Genomic DNA, 22,840 nt, shown 5'->3' with positions numbered 1-22,840 from the left:
AGCTCAGACACGTATAACCGTATAACAATTACAGCACGGAAACAGGCCATCTTGGCCCTTCTAGTCCATGCCGAACTCCTACTCTCACCTAGTCCCACCGACCTGCACTCGGTCCATAACCCTCCATTCCATTCCTGTCCATATAGCTATCCAATTTAACTTTAAACGTCAACATCAAACCTGCCTCAATCACTTCTGCTGGAAGCTCGTTCCACACAGCCACCACTGTCTGAGTAAAGAAGTTCCCCCTCATGTTACCCCTAAACTTTTGCCCTTTAACTCTCAACTCATGTCCTCTTGTTTGAATCTCCCCCACTCTCAATTGAAAAAGCCTATCCACGTCAACTCTATCAATCCCCCTCATAATTTTAAACACCTCTATCAAGTCCCCTCTCAACCTACTATGCTCCAAAGAATAAAGACCTAACTTGTTCAACCTTTCTCTGTAAGTTAGGAGATGAAACCTAGGCAACATTTTAGTAAACCTCCTCTGTACTCTCTCAAATTTATTGACGTCTTTCCTATAATTCGGTGACCAGAACTGTACACAATACTCCAAATTTGGCCTTACCAATGCCTTATACAGTTTCAACATTACATCCCAACTCCTATACTCACTGCTCTGATTAATAAAGGCCAGCATACCAAAAGATTTCTTCTCCACCCTATACACAGGAGATTCCACCTTCAGGGAACTATGCACCATTATTCCTAGATCCCTCTGTTCTACAGCATTCTTCAGTGCCCTACCATTTACCATGTATGTCCTATTTTGATTATTCCTACCAAAATGTAGCACCTCACATTTTTCAGCATTAAACTCCATCTGCCATCTTTTAGCCCACTCTTCTAACTGGGCTAAATCTCTCTGCAAGCTTTGAAAACCTACTTCATTATCCACAGCACCACCTATCGTAGTATCATCTGCATACTTAATAATCCAATTTACTACCCTATCATCCAGATCATTAATATATATCACGAACAACATTGGACCCAGTATAGATCCCTGAGGCACACCGCTACACACCGTCCTCCAATCTGACACACGGTTATCCACCACTACTCTCTGGCGTCTCCCATCCAGCCACTGTTGAATCTATTTTACTACTTCGATATTAATGCCTAATGATTGAACCTTCCTAACTAACCTTCTGTGTGGAACCTTGTCAAAGGCTTTACTGAAGTTCATATAGACAACACCCACCGCTTTACCCTCATCAACTTTCCTGGTAACCTCATCAAAAAATTCAATAAGATTTGTCAAACATGACCTTCCACACACAAATCCATGTTGACTGTTCCTAATCAGACCCTGTCTATCCAGAAAATTATATATACCATCTCTAAGAATATTTTCCATCAATTTACCCACCACTGACGTCAAACTCACAGGCCGATAATTGCTAGGTTTACTCTTAGAACCCTTTTTAAACAATAGAACCACATGAGCAATACGCCAATCCTCCGGCACCATCCCGGTTTCTAATGACATTTGAAATATTTCTGTCAGAGCCCCTGCTATTTCCACACTAACTTCCCTCAAGGTCCTAGGGAATATTTTGTCTGTACCTGGAGACTTATCCACTTTTATATTCCTTAAAAGTGCCAGTACTTCCTCTTGTTTAATTCTTGTACTTCCCATAACTACTCTTCTGGTTTCCTTTACCTTACTCAAGTCAATATCCTTCTCCTTAGTGAATACCGAAGAAAAAAAAATTGTTCAAAATCTCCCCCATCTCTTCTGGCTCCGCACATAGCCGTCCACTCTGATTCTCTAAGGGATCAATTTTATCCCTCACTATCCTTTTCCTATTTATATAACTGTAGAAACCCTTTGGATTTATTTTCACCTTACTTGCTAAAGCTGCCTCGTATCTTCTTTTAGCTTTTCTAATTTCTTTCTTAAGATTCTTTTTACATTCTTTATATTCCTCGAGCACCTCATTAACTCCAGCCTGCCTATATTTATTGTAAATCCCTCTCTTTTTCTGAACCAAGTTTCCTATATCCCTTGAAAACCATGGCTCTCTCAAACTTTTATCCTTTCCTTTCAAACTAACAGGAACATAAAGATCCTGTACCCTCAAAATTTCACTTTTAAGTGATCTCCATTTCTTTATTACAGCTTGTTGTTGAGCCCACTAGGAGATCGGCTGTACTGGATTGGGTATTGCGTAATGAACCAGAGGTGATTAGAGAGATTGAGGTGAAGGAACCTTCAGGAGGCAGTGATCATAACATGATTAAGTTCACTGTGAAATTTGAAAAAGAGAAGCAGAAATCTGATGTGTCGGAATTACAGTGGCATGAGAGAGGAACTGGCCAAAGTTGACTGAAAAGGGACACTGGCGGGAAAGACGGCAGAGCAGCAGTGGCTGGAGTTTATGCGAGAAGTGAAGAAGCTGCAAGACAGGTATATTCCAAAAAAGGAGAAATTTTCAAATGGAAAAAGGTTGCAACCGTGGTTGACAAGAGAAGTCAAAGCCAAAGTTAAAGCAAAGGAGAGGGCATTCAAGGAAGCAAAAATTAGTGGGAAGACAGGGAATTGGGAAGTTTTTAAAAGCTTACAAGAGGAAACTAAGAAGGTCATTAAGAGAGAAAAGATTAACTATGAAAGGAAGCTAGCAAATAATATTAAGGAAGATACTAAAAGCTTTTTCAAGTATATAAAGAGTAAAAGACAGGTGAGAGTGGAGGTAGGACAAATAGAAAATGATGCTGGAGAAATTGTAATGGGAGATAAGGAGGTGGCGGAGGAACTGAATGAGTATTTTGCATCAGTCTTCACTGAGGAAGACATCAGCAGTATACTGGACACTCAAGGGTGGCAGGGAAGAGAAGTGTGCGCAGTCACAATTACGACAGAGAAAGTACTCCGGAAGCTGAATAGTCTAAAGGTAGATAAATCACCCGGACCAGATGGAATGCACCCGTGTGTTCTGAAGGAAGTAGCTGTGGAGATTGCGGAGGCATTAGCGATGGATAGATTCTGGCATGGTTCCGGAGGACTGGAAGATTGCAAATGTCACTCTGCTATTTAAGGTGAGGGCAAGGAAGCAAAAAGGAAATGATAGACCTGTTAGCTTGACATCAGTGGTTGGGAAGTTGTTGGAGTCGATTGTCAAGGATGAGGTTACAGAGTACCTGGAGGCATATGACAAGATAGGCAGAACTCAGCATGGATTCCTTAAAGGAAAATCCTGCCTGACAAACCTATTACAATTTTTTGAGGAAGTTACAAGTAGGCTAGACAAGGGAGATGCAGTGGATGTTGTATATTTGAATTTTCAGAAGGCCTTTGACAAGGTGCCACACATGAGGCTACTTAACAAGATGAGAGCCCATGGAATTACGGGAAAGTTACATATGTGGATAGAGCTTTGGCTGATTGGCAGGAAACAGAATGAGAATAAGGGGATCCTATTCTGGTTGGCTGCCGGTTACCAGTGGTGTTCCACAGGGGTCTGTGTTGGGGCCGTTTCTTTTTACATTGTACATCAACGATTTGGATTATGGAATAGATGGCTTTGTGGCTAAGTTTGCTGACGATACGAAGGTAGGTGGAGGGGCCGGTAGTGCTGAGGAAGCAGAGTCTGCAGAGAGACTTGGATAGACTGGAAGAATGGGCAAGGAAGTGGCAAATGAAATACAATGTTGGAAAGTGTATGGTTATGCACTTTGGCAGAAGAAATAAATGGGCAGACTATTATCTAAATGGGGAAAGAATTCAAAGTTCTGAGATGCAACCGGACTTGGGAGTCCTCGTACAGGATATCCATAAAGTTAACCTCCAGGTTAAGTCAGTAGTGAAGAAGGCGAATGCAATGTTGGCATTCATTTCTAGAGGAATAGAGTGTAGGAGCAGGGATGTGCTGTTGAGGCTCTATAAGGCGCTGGTGAGACCTCACTTGGAGTACTGTGGGCAGTTTTGGTCTCCTTATTTAAGAAAGGATATGCTGACGTTGGAGAGGGTACAGAGGAGATTCACTAGAATGATTCCGGGAATGAGAGGGTTAACATATGAGGAATATTTGTCCGCTTGTGGTCTGTATTCCTTGGAGTTTAGAAGAATGAGGGGAGACCTCATAGAAACATTTCGAATGTTGAAAGGCATGGACAGAGTGGATGTGGCAAAGTTGTTTCCCATGATGGGGGGTGTCTAGTACAAGAGGGCATGGCTTAAGGATTGAAGGGCGCCCATTCAGAACAGAAATGCGAAGACATTTTTTTAATCAGAGGGTGGTGAATCTATGGAATTTGTTGCCACGGGCAGCAGTGGAGGCCAAGTCATTGGGTGTATTTAAGGCAGAGATTGATAGGTATCTGAGTAGCCAGGACATCAAAGGTTATGGTGAGAAGGTGGGGGAGTGGGACTAAATGGGAGAATGGATCAGCTCATGATAAAATGGCGGAGCAGATTCGATGGGCCGAATGGCCGACTTCTGTTCCTTTGTCTTATGGTCTTATTACATCATCCCCATAAAATAATTGTCCCAATCCACTCCTTCTAAATCCTTTCGCATCTCCTCAAAGTTAGCCTTTCTCCAATCAAAAATCTGAACCCTGGGTCCAGTGCTATCCTTCTCCATAATTATATTGAAGCTAATGGTATTGTGATCACTGGACCCAAAGTGCTCCCCAACACATACCTCCGTCACCTGCCCTATCTCATTCCCTAACAGGAGATCCAACACTGCCCCTTCTCTAGTTGGTACGTCTATGTATTGCTGCAAAAAACTATCTTGCACACATTTGACAAACTCCAAACCATCCAGCTCTTTTACAGAATGAGCTTCCTAGTCTACGTGAGGAAAATTAAAATTTCCCACAATCACAACCTTGTGCTTACTACAAATATTTGCTATCTCCTTACAAATTTGCTCCTCCAGTTCTCGGTCCCCATTAGGTGGTCTATAATACACCCCTATAAGCGTCACAACACCTTTCCTATTCCTGAATTCCACCCAACTACCCTCCCTGGACGAGTCCACTAAGCTATCCTGCCAGAGGACCGCTGTTATATTTTCTCTGACAAGCAATGCAACACCTCCCCCTCTTGCCCCTCGTATTCTATCACACCTGAAGCAACGAAATCCTGGAGTATTTAGTTGCCAATCACACTCCTCCTGCAACCATGTTTCAAATACCTACAACATCATATTTCCAGGTATCAATCCATGCTCTAAGCTCATCTACCTTTCTTACAATGCTCCTAGCATTAAAATAGATGCATTTAAGAATATCTCCACCTCTTACTCTCTTTTTATCCTTAATGGAGTCCTGACGAAGGGTCTCTGCCCGAAATATCGACTGTACCTCTTCCTAGAGATGCTGCCTGGCCTGCTGCGTTCACCAGCAACTTTGATGTGTGTTGCTTGAATTTCCAGCATCTGCAGAATTCCTGTTGTTTTGTTATCTTTTTCGTCCTTGGCCCCTACATCTTTGGTCTGAGAGCTCCTGATCTCTGACCCCTGCCTATCCTCCCTCACAGACTGTCTACTTGCTTTTTCTATTTGTGAAGTAACCTCCTCTCTCCTAGTCTCTTTAATTTGATTCCCACCCCCTAACCATTCTAGTTTAAAGTCACCTCAGTAGCCCTCGCAAATCTCCCCGCCAGGATATTGGTCCCCCTAGTATTCAAGTGTAACCCGTCCTTTTTGTACAGGTCACATCCGCACTAAAAGAGGTCCCAATGATCGAAAAACTTGAATCCCTGCCCCCTGCTCCAATCCCTCAGCCACGCATTTATCCTCCACCTCATTGCATTCCTACTCTCAGGGTCGCGTAGCACAGGCAGTAATCCAAACACATGTTTGGACACTGAATGACCTTTGTTGTGGCCGCAGGCAAAGTGGTTTTTGGAGGATCAATCAGGAGGATTGATCAGTGGCTCTTGCAGTGAAAACAAAAGGCAGTGACTGGTGGGTAGTTTTCCATGTGTCCACCCTTCCCTGGGTGATAGCTCCACCACAGAAAACTGGTCCCCTTTGTTGTGGTCACAGTCAGTGCCTTTTAAAGGATTTCGGAGGACAACGAGAAGATCGACGGTGTCAGCTCACCTGAAGACTCAAATCTCAATCTCAATATATCTATCTATCTATCTATCTATCTCCCTCTCCCTCTCTCCCTCTCCCTCTCCCTCTCCCTCTCCCTCTCCCTCTCCCTCTCCCTCTCCCTCTCCCTCTCCCTCTCCCTCTCCCTCTCCCTCTCCCTCTCCCTCTCCCTCTCCCTCTCCCTCTCCCTCTCCCTCTCCCTCTCCCTCTCCCTCTCCCTCTCCCTCTCCCTCTCCCTCTCCCTCTCCCTCTCCCTCTCCCTCTCCCTCTCCCTCTCCCTCTCCCTCTCCCTCTCCCTCTCCCTCTCCCTCTCCCTCTCCCTCTCCCTCTCCCTCTCCCTCTCCCTCTCCCTCTCCCTCTCCCTCTCCCTCTCCCTCTCCCTCTCCCTCTCCCTCTCCCTCTCCCTCTCCCTCTCCCTCTCCCTCTCCCTCTCCCTCTCCCTCTCCCTCTCCCTCTCCCTCTCCCTCTCCCTCTCCCTCTCCCTCTCCCTCTCCCTCTCCCTCTCCCTCTCCCTCTCCCTCTCCCTCTCCCTCTCCCTCTCCCTCTCCCTCTCCCTCTCCCTCTCCCTCTCCCTCTCCCTCTCCCTCTCCCTCTCCCTCTCCCTCTCCCTCTCCCTCTCCCTCTCCCTCTCCCTCTCCCTCTCCCTCTCCCTCTCCCTCTCCCTCTCCCTCTCCCTCTCCCTCTCCCTCTCCCTCTCCCTCTCCCTCTCCCTCTCCCTCTCATCCATCCATCCATCCATCCATCCATCCATCCATCACTACTCAACTCAATACCATGAACTGAACTTTACTCATCATTGTGACTGTATCTTTTTACCCCTAGACTTAAAGAAGCTTGGTTTTTCACATATATTTCCACACTTACTGATTTACTTGTATATAATCATTGCTAACCTGTTTGATTTATCTACATTTATATTACTGTATTGCATAGTTACTAATAAATATCATTAATTAGTAGCAATACCGGACTCCAAAGTGTTTTTTATTTCTGCTGGTTCTTTATTCCCGTCACGGAGTACGTGACATTACCAATCTGAACTGACTGGGGTCTTCAAGTGAGGAAAATCCAATTGCACAAGGAGGTATTAAGGCCTAGGTATTGAAGCTTATTGATTAGCTTTGAGGGGATGATAGTATTGAATGCTGAGCTGCAGTTGATAAAGAACATCCTGATTGATGCATCTTTACTGTCTAGATATTCCAGGGTTGAGTGAAAAACCAATGAAATGGCAGCAACTGTGGATCTGTTGTGACAGTAGGCGAATTAGAGGAGATCCAAGTATCTTCTCAGGCAGGATTTGATGTTTCATCATCAACTTCTCAAAGCACTTCATCACAGTGGATGTAAATGCTACTGGACAATAGTCATTGAGACAGATTACCATGTTTTTCTTAGGCACCACTATAAGTGAAGCTTGCTTGAAGCAGGCAGGTACCTCAGATTGCTGATGCAAGAGGTTAAAGATATTGTTGAGCACTCCAGCGGTTTGATCAGCACAGGTCCTTAGCACTCAGCCAGGTACAGTACCCCATCCGGCCGGGATGCTTTCCATGAGTTCACCCTTCTGAAGGCTATTCTCAAGTCAGCCTCGGAGACTGAAGTCACAGGGTCATCAGGGGCTGTGGGAGTTCTTGAATGCTCTTCCATGTTTTGAAGGTGAAAGCGAGCATAGAAGGCATCGAACTCATCCAGGAGCAAAGCCTTGTTTTCACTTATGTTGCTTGATTTCATTTCTTAAGTAGTGATAGTATTCAAGGTGTGGCACAGCTGTCAAGCATCCTTCAGTAATTCAAGTTTGGTCTGGAATTGCCACTTTATGAGTGCTTTGAGAAGACAATTTATTTGTACTAAATAACTAACGTTGGCCACATTATTGCAGTGTTTGTTCCAATTTGTATGTAGCCTTATTTCAGAGTAAATAGCATCAGCATTTGGGTGTCTTTCAAGATTGTGACATGATCATCTATAATAATAGTCATAGTCATACTTTATTGATCCCGGGGGAATCTGGTTTTCGTTACAGTTGCACCATAAATAATAAATAGTAATAGAACCATAAATAGTTAAATAGTAATATGTAAATTATGCCAGTAAATTATGAAGTAAGTCCAGGACCAGCCTATTGGCTCAGGGTGTCTGACCCTCCAAGGGAGGAGTTGTAAAGTTTGATGGCCACAGGCAAGAATGACTTCCTATGACGCTCTGTGCTGCATCTCAGAGGAATGAGTCTCTGGCTGAATGTGCCCACCCAGTACATTATGTAGTGGATGGGAGACATTGACCAAGATGGCATGCAACTTAGACAGCATCCTCTTCTCAGACACCACCGTCAGAGAGTCCAGTTCCATCCCTACAATATCACTGGCCTTACAAATGAGTTTGTTGATTCTGTTGGTGTCTGCTACCCTCAGCCTGCTGCCCCAGCACACAACAGCAAACACGATAGTACTGGCCACCACAGACTCGTAGAACATCCTCAGCATCGTCTGGCAGATGTTAAAGGACCTCAGTCTCCTCAGCAAATAGAGATGGCTCTGACCCTTCTTGTAGACAGCCTCAGTGTTCTTAGACCAGTCCAGTTTATTGTCAATTCGTATCCCCAGGTATTTGTAATCCTCCACCATGTCCACACTGACCCCCTGGATGGAAACAGGGGTCACCGGTACCTTAGTTCTCCTCAGGTCTACCACCAGCTCCTTAGTCTTTTTCACATTAAGCTGCAGATAATGCTGCTCACACCATGTGACAAAGTTTCCTACCATAGCCCTGTACTCAACCTCATCTCCCTTGCTGATGCATCCAACTATGGCAGAGTCATCCGAAAATTTCTGAAGATGACAAGACTCTGTGCAGTAGTTGATGGAATATTGATGGAAAATAACTTGTTTACCAATGAGCACACATCAAAGTTGCTGGTGAACGCAGCAGGCCAGGCAGCATCTCTGGGAAGAGGTACAGTCGATGTTTCAGGCCGAGACTCTTCGTCAGGACTTGTTTACCAGTGAACATGCTTTTGAGTGCAAGAAGCAGATATCAGTGTTAGCTGCTGTATTGGCAGATGGCATGGGCTAACACTTGGTGAGGTGGATAGTCCACCAATGCAAGGATGAGAAAGTGGTTAAGAGCAAATAGATGGGAAAGAGCTTCAGCTTGAGGGAGCGTTGAATGCCTCCTATCTTTGATGTAAAGGGTGGCACAAAAGGAGGCTGCAGACTGAATTCCACTGAAGTTTGATGCTGGGCAGTGGTGGAAAGGTTTGAGTACTGGGAATGTTTTTTTTAGATTATGATTGGAACAACAGCATTACCAATAAAGTGAGAAAATGTAGTTGTCATTGCTCCAACATTGTAGTTGAGGAGGGGTTAAAAGTGGGAATATTATGGCATATTTGGGTAAAAAGGAATATGAAAATAGCTCTAAGGTTTGGAGTGTTTTTATGGGTTGAGAGCAGCCAGATGATCTGAAACTTTGTTGACCAATATTTCATCATTTTTGGCCTAGTGCAAATGTAATGAACTCTTCAGTGTTAAGTTTTAAAAATGTTGTTTATGTTATGTATAATTTATATTGATGTCAATTTGTTAATTTGTGTTTGTAATGTGTTATGCTACTATTTCAAAAAGCTAATTTCCATGGCATACCCTGGTTATGTATGTACTTCCATGGTGATAAACTTGAATTTTTTTTTCATAATTTCATAAAACTAAAACTCTGCTGTTGACAATGCATGGAAACTAGTTTAGAAAATTTTTGCTCAAACTGACTGTCTTGGGTCCCATGAATTTCTCTTTAAGTGGCATTTTGATTGGCTCTGGCACTGCATTTGTCTGGTGTAAAACCTCCCTCTGATACATGGAAAATGCTTGTATGCAGTGTGATACCTGACTTTTATTATGGGGACAGGATCACTTGCAGAAGACTTTGGTTTTAACAATTCAATTTACACACAAACAATGGTTTTTTATTGGGCAACACTCAAATTGCATTCTTTTTCTGACTGAAATTTCTGATCACATTCAATACAGATTCATTCCATTGCCCATGGAGGTGGGATCATAGTCACATTTAGGAGCTTTAATGTCATACTAGGCAGTTGTGGCTGCTGCTGGTCTCAGTAGCAGCCAGCTTGGCCAGTTGTTTGCATTGAAATCTCCAACGTAATGCAATCTGCTTGGAGACTAGCTGAAGATATCCAGTCAGGGCTGCCTGCCCATGACCCTGATGAGCCTTTTTACCACCATAACTTGAACAGGTAACCTTCCAGGGCCCTCTGTTCCTTTGAGAGACATTCTCAGATTGTGGCATACTTTCATTAAGTATCCATCCCTAAAGTTAGATGGGTGCTCCGTATATTATTGGGGGCTGGGTTGGGGAGGGTCGGGGGTTGGGGACCATATATCCCCTTCAGACAACATACATCAAAGTTGCTGGTGAACGCAGCAGGCCAAGCAGCACCTATAGGAAGAGGCGCAGTCGACGTTTCAGGCCGAGACCCTTCGTCAGGACTAACTGAAGGAAGAGTGAGTAAGGGGTTTGAAAGCTGGAGGGGGAGGGGGAGATCCAAAATGATAGAAGACAGGAGGGGGAGGGATGGAGCCGAGAGCTGGACAGGTGATAGGCAAAAGGGGATACGAGAGGATCATGGGACAGGAGGTCCGGGAAGAAAGACAAGGGGGGGGGTGACCCAGAGGATGGGCAAGAGGTATATCCAGAGGGACAGAGGGAGAAAAAGGAGAGTGAGAGAAAGAATGTGTGCATAAAAATGAGTAACAGATGGGGTACGAGGGGGAGGTGGGGCCTTAGCGGAAGTTAGAGAAGTCGATGTTCATGCCATCAGGTTAGAGGCTACCCAGGCGGAATATAAGGTGTTGTTCCTCCAGCCTGAGTGTGGCTTCATCTTTACAGTAGAGGAGGCCGTGGATAGACATGTCAGAATGGGAATGGGATGTGGAATTAAAATGTGTGGCCACTGGGAGATCCTGCTTTCTCTGGCGGACAGAGCGTAGATGTTCAGCAAAGCGGTCTCCCAGTCTGCGTCGGGTCTCACCAATATATAAAAGCCCACGTCGGGAGCACCGGACGCAGTATATCACTCCAGTCGACTCACAGGTGAAGTGATGCCTCACCTGGAAGGACTGTTTGGGGCCCTGAATAGTGGTAAGGGAGGAAGTGTAAGGGCATGTGTAGCACTTGTTCCAGGGATTGTCTCTGTTGGGCCACATGCTCTGAATTCTGAGAACTCACAGGGCATTATTTAGGAATGCTATTGCTGATAGTGGCTGCTTTCAGAGTGGCATGATGCAGTTAAGCCAAAAATTCTGTTCCTTGGCCTTGCAATTAAAGTTGTTGCTTTTCAGGTAACTCCAGTAAATAACTTCAATGTGACTCTCAGTGTTGTTTTAATGCGATGGAAAACTAGCAACTAAGGCACTAAGTTCCTAGATGTGATTTTATTTATTTGCCTGCAATGTAACTAGTTTTTCCAAAAAAAAATCAAAGTTGCTGGGCTCCAGGAAATCATGTTCCTATTTTGTGAGTTCAGTTTTATTTTTCCATTTTGGATGCTCATGTGAGGGAATTGACTTCAGGTAGAAAGTTTACTTTGTGCTGCTTTAGAAATTCCTAATAGCTAAATCAAGATGTTTTTAGTAGAAATAGAACAGTTAATCATTAATGAAGCAAAGAAACCTCGTGATTTTGTCAGTGGAACCATAGCTAAAATCATGTGTACTTTAACAATTTTATTTTAAATTTTAAATCTTCATTTTAAAATAAAGTTAAATATTTCTGAAAATGCATGTGGATTTTTCAAACACAAAAGGCAAAATAAATGTTGTCATGCTGTTATTTTGGCCTGGATTCCTTTAAAATATGTGATGTTCAGTTTGCTTTTTGTTTGTGATGGACTCTGTTCCCTGACCATAGCAATAAATGTTCGTTCATAATATAGCAGAGCGCAGACCATTAGGCAGCTTGTTTGCAGTTTAGCAGATTACAGAATCTGATTGCAAAGTGATTGTGTATGTGTGTATTTTCTTAACTCTTACAGATGTTTGACTTGTATTGCTCCTGTATCTGGGGAGAAAGGTAATGTAGTTCCTGCAGGGAAATAGATCTTCAATCTTGTTCTGTTTGGTAACTGGTTCCTGATTAAGTATAACTTTGAAATCTGAGCCTTGATTCTATTTCTATTCCTATTACAGTAATTTGTCTCATGGTGTCAGATATTTGTGCACATTGAACTTGTCAGAATTTAATAGCTACAGCATTTTCCTGCCATCCTACTTGGAAGCTAATCCCAACTGTCAACCACAATTGTCCGAAGCAGTGTTGATGAGCATCAATTTTATGTATATTATGCTGGTCTTGATTTAGACTTGGCAAGATTAAGGCAGAATAGTTTTGGGTGACCTTTCACCTAACTTACACTATCCAGTTTATCTATGATCCTTTAACTTGAATTCTCATTTTTGGAATCACTCCTATTTCTGTAATTTTCTCCATTCTCCTAACCGTAATTTAATAGCTCCAACATTGGCACTCCAGACTTCAACTCCCAAGACTTTAAGCCCTGCAATTTGTTTCCCTTACCATCAGTTCCCTCTGTTTTTTTTCTAAGATGTTACCTGTTTGAGTGTTTGGCCAACTGCTCTCATGGCTCACTTTTCAAACTTTTGTTTAACATTGTTTCTGTGAGCAAAATACTCCAAGATGCTGCATTAAGCTCATGACTTAAATGACTATTTTTGTGGGCTTTATTCCACTTGCTCTTTAAAGTATTACTCTGAATTTGTATTACTCCTCCTGCAGTTCACTGTCTTGTGTAGGTGATTTGGAAGAACACATCTCTCTCTGCTCATTAACCCAAATGTAATCTACTTTTAGAGTTAGCAGTGTCTTAGCTCTATTTGTCAATTTATTGGTAGTGGTGGTAGGGGAGGGGTGAAGCTAATTTCAGTTTTGGACATCCATTGAAAAGTGAAGTTTTTGTAACTGTTGATGGCAATGATCCAGTTGCTGAAGCTGTGTTGTTAATTTGTTTTCCAGGTGCTGGTGAACACAGCATGTTGTCTTCTGATGTTAATTGGAAAACTGATCCAGTACGTGGTCTTTGGAACTCTGCGGGTCAGTGAAAGACAGGTAAGGGTCAATTTTTAAGACTGGAAGGAGTAAAACTCTTTAAAATATTGCAATTATATTTTATCTCCTATTTGCAATGTCTTTAGAAGATTAGTCTTCTGAAGCTTAGTGTTTGTGTTTGTTTGTGTCAATTTGAAAAAAGATTTTAAAAATGAGCATGTGCTTTAGGGAAGTTCCCTTGTATTCTTCCAGTACTCCATTGCAATCAAAAATATCAGCTTCACTTTATTCCCACTGTTCCCAAGTTACCTTACATGCATAGTTACTGAGATTAGTGGTAAAGTCCTACAGTTAGTTCTTCTCGAGCTGAGGTCAGGAAGTAAGGCTCGAGCATTATATTTATACCTTTTGTATTAATCTTAAATTGTGCACTGGAATTTCTTGGAAATCTGAATATAGTTTTTCAAACTGAACTCAAGATATTTTAGTGTAACTAAAAAAAAAGGTACAAATTCTAAGGGGAAAAAGCTTTTAAACAGGTAGTTTTGCCATCTTTTGCCAAAAAAGCCCTTTAAGAGAGAGAATACTGAATGTTTATAGAGGTTTAGAAGCCATGCTTCTGCCCTTACTTAGTAACTTGTATTATTTAAATTCCTGTTATTTTAGCATCCAACCTTCATCCCTTGACCCTATTCCTTTACCTGATGATTATACAACTCTTTTTCTTCTCATAGCCATATCGCTTTGTAAGCTGTTCCTCCTTACTTTGGCACACTAGTCAAATGACTTCAGATGTTGTGAAAGAAATAATTGAAGGCAGCCTTTTATAGTTCTCAGGTTCAGACTGTGGAACGTTCAGCTGCTCTTTGCAGTGTACAATGTCCAGGGCTTTCAATTGCCAATCATTGCTAGTCTTTCTTAAATAATGACATACTACAGATGTAGGATGATGTACACTGTGATTTTAATTTGCAGAGATAGTAAACATTTGTACCAAACCTCTTGAATTAAAATAGAGCAATTCCATAGAGTGGATAAAAATTGATCTGGTGAAATTGTTGTGCAAGGATAATATTTGGGCAAGTACAATTTGAAAAGCTAGCTTTTCTATACAAATAGGATCTGTTTTCAGCCACTGAAGAGGCAAGGATAGTGCTCCAGCACTATGGTGTAATGTCCAGATTTATGTTAGACACAAAGCAAAATGTCACGCAATCAGGAACTTGTGGAAATTTAAGCAACACACATAAAAGTTGCTGGTGAACGCAGCAGGCCAGGCAGCATCTCTAGGAAGAGGTGCAGTCGACGTTTCAGGCCGAGACCCTTCGTCAGGACTGCTGCGTTCACCAGCAACTTTTATGTGTGTTGCTTGAATTTCCAGCATCTGCAGAATTCCTGTTGCTTGTGGAAATTTGTACTGCTTATTATGATGTGTTAATCTGACCCAAGCAGAACCTTTTATGATGAACTTCCTGACTCTTGTTTCCTCTCTATAGCACCTGAAGGATAAATTTTGGAATTTCGTTTTCTACAAGTTTATCTTCATATTTGGTGTGCTAAATGTTCAAACTGTCGAGGAGGTGGTGATGTGGTGCCTTTGGTTTGCTGTTCTTGTCTTCCTTCACCTCATTGTCCAGCTATGTAAAGACCGCTTTGAATACGTAAGTCATGGACTTAAGTCCGTAAATTTAACTTGTGTATTGTACCTAAACAGGTTTGTATTGTAGATTATTTAACTTCACTTACAAACCCACAGCAAGTTATAAAGGAAAGATTATCCCGCTCAAATTTAAAATATTTTTATGAACTTGCTTATTTTCTTCCATTTACTATTTTATAAACATGATTTGGATCAACACATTTAGACAAAACAATTGTAGTTTAATTTTAGCACAGTTTAAATGGAAACAGTTTCAATTAGAAACTTAAAAAGTTCTCTGCCTTGTATCACTTCTATTACAGCTACTATTTAGCAATGTTGCAATTTCTGACAATATTTGGTGTTATACTGGCTCTAGTGTTTACGCAGACCTCATCTTGTGTACTAAACAAATGAATTGTTTTAGTATTACTGTGAGGGCGCAAATAATGAACTTTTGTCTTGTCACCTTTACAGCTAAGTAAACCATTGCTCAGTTCCACAAGATTGCCTTTTGATCCTGGTAGACTAAACATGAGCAAATACATCAGGATTTAATTTCTGAGCTTCAAAGCACTCATAAGTAAAGAACTCGGCAATAAAGGTGCATCTTGTATAATCTCAACTGACTTTATAGAATCAGAAAGTTGACGACAGAAGGAAGCTTCTTGTCCCTTTGTGCCCACTAGTCAACAAAGTGACGTATAACTTGATTTCATCTTACAGCATTTGATCTGTAGCCCTATAGTAGTGGTCACCAACCTTTTTAAGCCCAAGATCCCCTACCTCGACCTCAGTGAAAGTCAAGATCTACCTACTAAATCGTTTAGAGAAAAAACAGCTCAGATTGTACTTCCAATTTGAGGCCTATTATTTGGCCAAATTGTATTTGAATTACACAAAATACTTTTGTCAAACTTTCAAATTAATTCAAACAAGAAAACACTATAACTAGCATATCAAACAGGCCGTAGCTGTCTTTCTTTAAGAACATTACAATACTTCACACTTTTAATTCTAAGTTTCATTATTTAATTTTATTTCAACACGAAAAATATATGAATAAATATTGACTGTTGCACTCAGTGTGAAGACTGGGGCTGAATACCTTCTGCTAGTTCCCTGAAATTTGGCTCATAACTACAGACAGCCAGTCTGAGACAGTCTGTGAGGTGCAGGGTTGCCAACTGTCACGTATTCCCCCTGCTAAGGTAGAGCGTTCCTATGAAACCGTTCGTGCCGAAATGCTTTATATCGAAGAAGCAATTTATATGGGAAAAAATTTTGAGCGTTCCCAGACCCAAAAAAAACCTACCAAATCATACCAAATAACACATAAAACCTAAAATAACACTAACATATAGTAAAAGCAGGAATGATATGATAAATACACAGCCTATATAAAGTAGAAATAATGAAAATATGCCAAAACCGATTAGTGGGGTTTAAAAATCGGCACGTACGCACATGCGGACACAGGTGCCCGCGCAAAGCTTGATGGTCATGGTAGTCTTTCTCGGGGTAAACACAAATGTCCGGGATTTGACTGCTTACTTTTGTCCCTTATATGGGAGTGAGAAAGTTGACAACCCTAGTGAGGTGTCTGTCAGTAAGTCAGCTCCTGTATTTAGATTTAGTAATTTTCATCTGTGAAAATGCAATTTCACATAGATAAGTTGACCTGAAGTAGGCACTGACTTTTAGAGCTATAAAACCAACGCACACATTGCACATTGTTGGGTCCCCATCAGTAGTAATTGCCACCAGTTTATGAATGGGGATGTCATTTTCATGGACATATTTTTAAAAGCTCATTGTAAATATCCTCACCTCTCATTCTTTCCTTTAATTGCAAAAGAGTGAGGAAGTCTTCCTTTGTTGTAAAATCCTGGAAAGCCATTCTGACAAATACAACAAGCTGAGCTGTTTGCATTACATCCAGGGATTCATTGAACTGTAGTGAAAAATATTCACGTCCTCTGACGGTGACTCTACCCTCCTTGTTACTGTTGCAGGGCCAAGCAGTATATTATGTATTGCGGTTGTGATGCCGTTTTTGTTTTTAAAGTCATTAAAAACAGTCTCTGCGGTAATGGCCATTGCTTCCTTGAATAAATCGCCATCTGTAAAAGGCTTCTTGTGTTTAGCCAAAAGGTGACTTGCACGAAATTATGCTTCAATAGCAGCCTTATTTTGAGCAACATGTTTTGTGGAAAACGATTGCTGGGCCTTCAACCCCGATTTCAGCTCCTCAACTTTCCAGGCACGAATTGCGCTCTTTGGGGGGGTAGGTATCTTTAAATTCCTGGTGGTTGGTGTTGTGGTGCCGCTCCACATTCCCCCTTTTAGTCAGTGCTTGTGTTTGGTGGCACAACCATACACACTTGTCTTTTACCAAGGTAAATAGAAATTCCTCTTCCCATTCTGGATGGAATTTGTATGTTTTCACCTTCTTTCATGGAGCCTCCACTATGCTGTCAGGATATCACAAGCGATTGCCGATTGCGTCGTCTCTGATCTGGGCTGACATTCACGTGCTGGGTGGCACCTAATTAATTACCTTGTTTATTTGGGCTTTTTTTCTTAAAAATGTGCTGTGTGCATCCCGACTACCGCTGTACCCCTGTATGCTTCGTGGCCCGGAGGTTGGGGACGCTGCCATATATTGATGTTTGTGACAGTCTGTACTCTTACCTAATCTGATTGGTCACTTTGATGCAGCACAGGCTACGCCGAAAACGCGGTGCATGGCGGGGGAAGTACACACATACGCACTGGGCAGTAAGAACGGAACTAAACCCCCGCAACCCGGAAACAATCTCTCTTTACAAACAGCTTTTTAGTGAAAATATTGCTATATTAGCCTAATCAGTATTACTTACTTTTATAATGCTCACATTACAACAGTATTTGTGTATTTATTTTTGATTTTTCTTCGGGATCTATTGGGAAAGTCTTAAAGATCGACGGGTTGACGACCCCTACCCTATAGTATAGAGTCCTTTTAAATTCACATTCACTTTATAAATTGCTGATGGAGCTGTGATTACCCTTCCAGATGTTGGATTAAAGATCTCAATCACTCTGAGTGACTTTTATTCTGCATTCATCTTGTATCTCTCCCTGCTATCAACTAACTTAAATCTATTAAAACAAAACCTGCAGATGTTAGAAAATGGAAATGAAAATAAATATTGATGGGAATAATTCATAGATTAAACAAAATTTATGGAGAGAGAAATAGTGTTTCAAGTTAACAATATTTCATCAGAACTGAGAATGAAATGTCATTGACTGTTCCTCTTTCTACGGAAGCTGTATGATCTAAATGTTTCTAGCATTATTTAATGTTTTTAGGTTTCTTTTATTTTATGCCCCCTCCTCTTTGGCCTCAATGGGTAACAAGCCTCGTGCTCCTATGATTTCTCTTTCTAACAGACGTTTGTGTTTTGAAGAATCTGTGGACAAACACTGCAAGGTCAATTTGTTATTCGACATTGCACAATTTATTGCTTACTTTAAGTAAAATACATTATCTTGTACTTTTGGATTAAATTCCATTTGTCACTTTTCAGCCTGATTGGCCATACAATTATGAAGTTGAAAGTCTGGCCAACTTGCGTATCATCTGCAAATATCTTACAGATCCCTACATTTAATTCTAAAATGTTAATTCTGTGTATGTCACAAAAATACTAGTTTAATATTATTATCTGCTCTTTGCTACTGGGTTGAACCAAATTGCAACCCTCTTGGATCCTGTGCAGCATCATATTTTAACTAGTTTACCATAGACAAATTTGTTTAAAATCTTGCTGAAATCTACATAGACTTCCACAAATGCGCTGTCTTTGTGGACTCATTATGTTTCCTTCAAATTAATCAAATACAACTTTCCCATAAAATGGTTTTCCTTGACTCACTGCTGAACTTTACTTCTGAATGAATGTTTAAATTGATATAAATAATTTGCCTACCACTGAAATTAAAGAAATTGACCTTTTTAATTATGATTGAAAAGGAGGTAAACTATGGCATTAATATTACAATATTTCTGTTCTCCATTAGGACTTTTGCAATGATGAGGAAAAATGAAGAGTAGCTGCAATTCATTCCTTTGGTGCTTTTAACTCCCTGGGATATGTTTCATTTGGTCCTGCTAGGTTTATCCCCTTCCAATTCCATATACTCCTCCGTCCTGTCCATATTTCATCTACTTTCTCAACAGCCTGTTCTGCTGTTTTCCAATATTCCTCTTTCTACACACATACACCATGCCATTTTCAGGACTCTTAGAAAAATAGACTCAAACCATATCCTTCACCTCTTTTGTTCCCTTTTATTTGTCTTGTTTACTGTCTACTTAAAATGAAGAAAATCCTAAAACGTTCCACTTGCTTATTTTTGTGACAGCTCTTTGCTTTCTTCTGTTCCTTATTAATTTTCACCCTGTGCCTCCATTCTTGACTTTTTATAGTGTTATTTCTCTTTGATACAGATGTAATGCCCTGGTTTATATTTTTTTTACCTGTGCGCTGTATGTATTTCAAATTGTGCTGCTCTGAGCAAGCTGTTTTTTTTCAGCTTATGTTTGGGTTACTGTTGAAGATAAGTGAGAGGAGAAATGTGTGCCATCCAATTAGGATGGTCGGATTAAGGGGAGGTTTCTTTGGTGAGGAACACTAAGGTTGGGCTTGGAGTTTTTGTTTGAGAGGAGATGAAGAGAGAAGATGCTGGGGAGAACCGGTCGTAGCATAGGATCCAGTGGGAGACCAGTTTGTTCGAGATGGATTGTGAGTGAAGTTCGGAAGGTGGTGTGTGCTTTCACGTTGACCGAGGGCACAGCGAGTCAATGACAGAGAAGTTCAAGATGAGCTCCAACTTGTGCACATTTCACTACTTAATTAGAATGGGCCCTTTTCTTTTAGTTATTCTTTACTAACCCTTTAGTTAAGACTCATAAATATAATTCCGTTAATCATATGCAGTGTACTGTCTGTTATTTCGTGGCATCAGTTTGTAACAGGGTAGCAAATGACACAGCATCTAAACAAACCGGGGTTTGGGGTAGGATCAAGCGCGCCTCAATCTCACGGGTTTGGTGGGGCTGGAGGTTGTCTTCCCTAGATTTGTGCAGCCAAGGTGTTTCACAGGCTTGCCCTTTTTGCCTTCTACCCTGTACAAACTTTGCCCAGTCTGGGTGTTCCACGTTTGGCAGTTCTTTTCTGTATCATTTGAATCTTTTTAAATGCCTCCAATTGCTTTGAAACAGCTATAGCACGAAGTAACTGGTTACTGTCCATATTTTTATTCTTCCTTTCCCAGCCAAATAAAATTGGCTGTGTATTGTTTCAATCCTGTTTTATCGTTGTCCTTTTTCCTTAACAATATGAATTCTAACTGGAATTTGAATTCTCATCACAAAGGTGTTCTCTCACTGATTTTATTCCTTCCCCTGCTCTGTCTCATTCCCTTAAAACTTAAGTTTTCAACTGCTGTCTTCTCTTTCCCCAACCCTTGACCCCCAATCCTCTTGTGCTTACTGCATACTGGCTGAATTTGTTTTATGAATTGTAATAACTTGCTCCTCTACCCTTTTAGACTGGATCCCAACTAATATCTGGATAATTAAATTCTGCCTAAAATTCACTACCTTTACATTTCTCAAAGTTTGCTTGTAAATTTGCACTTTAGATATACTTTTCCAACAATGTGATTATATTTTCCTCCACCCTCCAGTTCAGTCCATAGAACCTCAGATGATCCTCCTGACATAATTTCTCAAAGCTTTGATTATATTGAACCATTATTATCAATCAGATTTGTACTAGCTCCCTGATGGTTTAAAAAAAATGGTGGTTTAATTATTGAAGATATTATGAAAGCTCTGCCCTGTGATGCAAGTTGCAGGTATAGGTGTGGTATTGAATGTTCACAAATTTGTTATTTTATATTGCTGTATCATGCTCTTATAAGTTGGGATGATTTGAATGGTGACATATAAAGAACTTAAAAATTCAAAACTTGGAGAAAATTGGTCTGTACTCACTGAAACTTAGAAGATTGAGGAGGGATCTCATTGTTGGCTCCATCTTGGGTACTAGCCTACAAAGTACCCAGGACATCTTCAAGGATCGGTGTCTCAGAAAGGCAGCGTCCATTATTAAGGACCCCCAGCACCCAGGGCATGCCCTTTTCTCACTGTTACCATCAGGTAGGATGGTATGTGGGCACATGGCCAAGTGGTTAAGGTGTTCTACTAGCGATCGTGAGTTCGAGCCCCAGCCCGAGGTAGTGTGTTGTGTCCTTGAGCAAGGCACTTAATCACAGTGCTGTGCGACGACACTGGTGACAAGCTGTATGAGTCCTAATGCCCTTCCCTTGGACAACATCGGTGTCGTGGAGAGGGGAGACTTGCAGCATGGTCAACTGCCGGTCTTCCATACAACCTTGCCCAGGCCTGCACCCTGGAGAGTGAAGACTTTCCAGGCACAGATCCATGGTCTCGCAAGACTAACGGATGCCTTTAACTTAAACCATCAGGTAGGAGGTATAGAAGCTTGAAGACACACACTCAGTGATTCAGGAACAGCTTCTTCCCCTCTGCCATCCGATTCCTAAATGGACATTGAACATTCCTAAATGGACACTACCTCATTTAAAAAAATACTATTTCTGTCTTTTTGTACAATTTTTAATCTATTCAATATACATACACTGTAATTTATTTATTATTATATATTTTTTCTTCTGTATTATATATTGCATTGAACTGCTGCTGCTAAGTTAACAAATTTCACGTCACATAATAAACATGATTCTGATCCTAAAAACTATCGAATATTGAAAGACCTAGTGGATGTGGAGAGATGTTTCTTATAGTGGGGGAGTCTAGGACCCAAAGGCATGGCCTCTGAATAGAAGGACTTCCCTTTAGAAAGGAGATGTGGAGGCATTTCTTTAGCCAGAGAGTGGTGAATCTGGACTTTGTTGCCACAGACAGATGTGATGGCCAAGTCATTGGGTATTATTTAAAGCGGAAGTTGATAAGTTCTTGAATAGTAAGGGTGTCAAAGGTTACTGGGAGTAGGCAGGAGAATGGGATTGAGAGGGATAATAAATTAGATATGATGGAATGGTGGGTCAGACTCAATCGGCTGAATAGCCTAATGCTGCTCCTGTATCTTATGGTTTTATAATCTTGTGATACTCTAATCCAAAACTGTATCTGCCATTTTAACAATCTAACTATTCCATATTTTCCTGTAACAGAAACAGAGTTTAACAGGTTAGATTGAGATTTGCAAGTTGTGTAAAAGTCTTTACAAAACAAAAACTAAGCAGGGCAAACAGATTGTTTTGAATCCAGCTAATTTTTCTTTTGTCCTTTGAATGGAATTAATTAGTAGCTCCTGATGTAATCTTATTCCTGGCGCATTTTACTTTCCTTTAATTTTTGTCTCTTTTTGCTCTACTTATTACATTGTTCTTTCTTTGCTTCCAGTTATCTTTCTCACCAACTACTCCAATGAGTAGCCATATCAGAGTCTTGGCACTGCTGGTTTCGATGTTACTGTCCTGTTGTAGTCTGGCTGTGGTTTGTGTGCTGGTTGGATTTTCACACGGAATGCATACTCTCTCTTTCATGGCAGCTGAGGTAAGATAACTAATGTGTATGGCAGTAGCTGATTGTGTGATCACTCTGTATGGAAATGGAGACTTTGCAATAAAAGATATTTTACAGATTTCTCTTTTTTTAAATATATCTCCCATGCTAGATTGTTAATATATAGATGCATTTTTTGGTCAGTGTTGTGCAAACAGAAAATTCATTTCAGTAATTTCCATTTTTGTACACAATTACTTGCAAGGAACTATATTATGAGATTTCTTAATTTCTTCTGTTCCAGTGTTTGGTGGTGACTGTACGGACAGCGCATGTTATTCTGAGGTAACTATAGTATATGATTTTCAAGGTGTTTGAAGAATTGTGGATGGCATGGTGACAGTGTTCAGTTAGCAATTCATAATGTTAAATGTTTATTGGTCACCTGGTCATACA

The 22,840-nt window shown here is 41.1% G+C and overlaps 1 protein-coding gene across 1 annotated transcript in view; it reads left to right on the top strand.

The window, feature by feature from the left end:
• amfra (autocrine motility factor receptor a) overlaps nt 1-22,840 on the top strand; it is a 71,757-nt gene that overhangs the window by 23,909 nt on the left and 25,008 nt on the right. Inside the window, exons 2-5 of the mRNA XM_063066685.1 lie at nt 13,107-13,199; nt 14,636-14,800; nt 22,283-22,435; nt 22,689-22,729. Of these exons, the coding sequence (XP_062922755.1) occupies nt 13,107-13,199; nt 14,636-14,800; nt 22,283-22,435; nt 22,689-22,729 (452 nt within the window). The remainder of the gene's footprint in view (nt 1-13,106; nt 13,200-14,635; nt 14,801-22,282; nt 22,436-22,688; nt 22,730-22,840) is intronic.

The sequence above is a fragment of the Mobula hypostoma genome, chromosome 14 (genome assembly GCF_963921235.1).
Source record: "Mobula hypostoma chromosome 14, sMobHyp1.1, whole genome shotgun sequence".
NCBI classification, from domain to species: Eukaryota; Metazoa; Chordata; class Chondrichthyes; order Myliobatiformes; family Myliobatidae; genus Mobula; species Mobula hypostoma.
The sequence above is the reverse complement of the archived record's forward strand: the minus strand, read 5'-3'. Positions and strand labels throughout refer to the sequence as shown.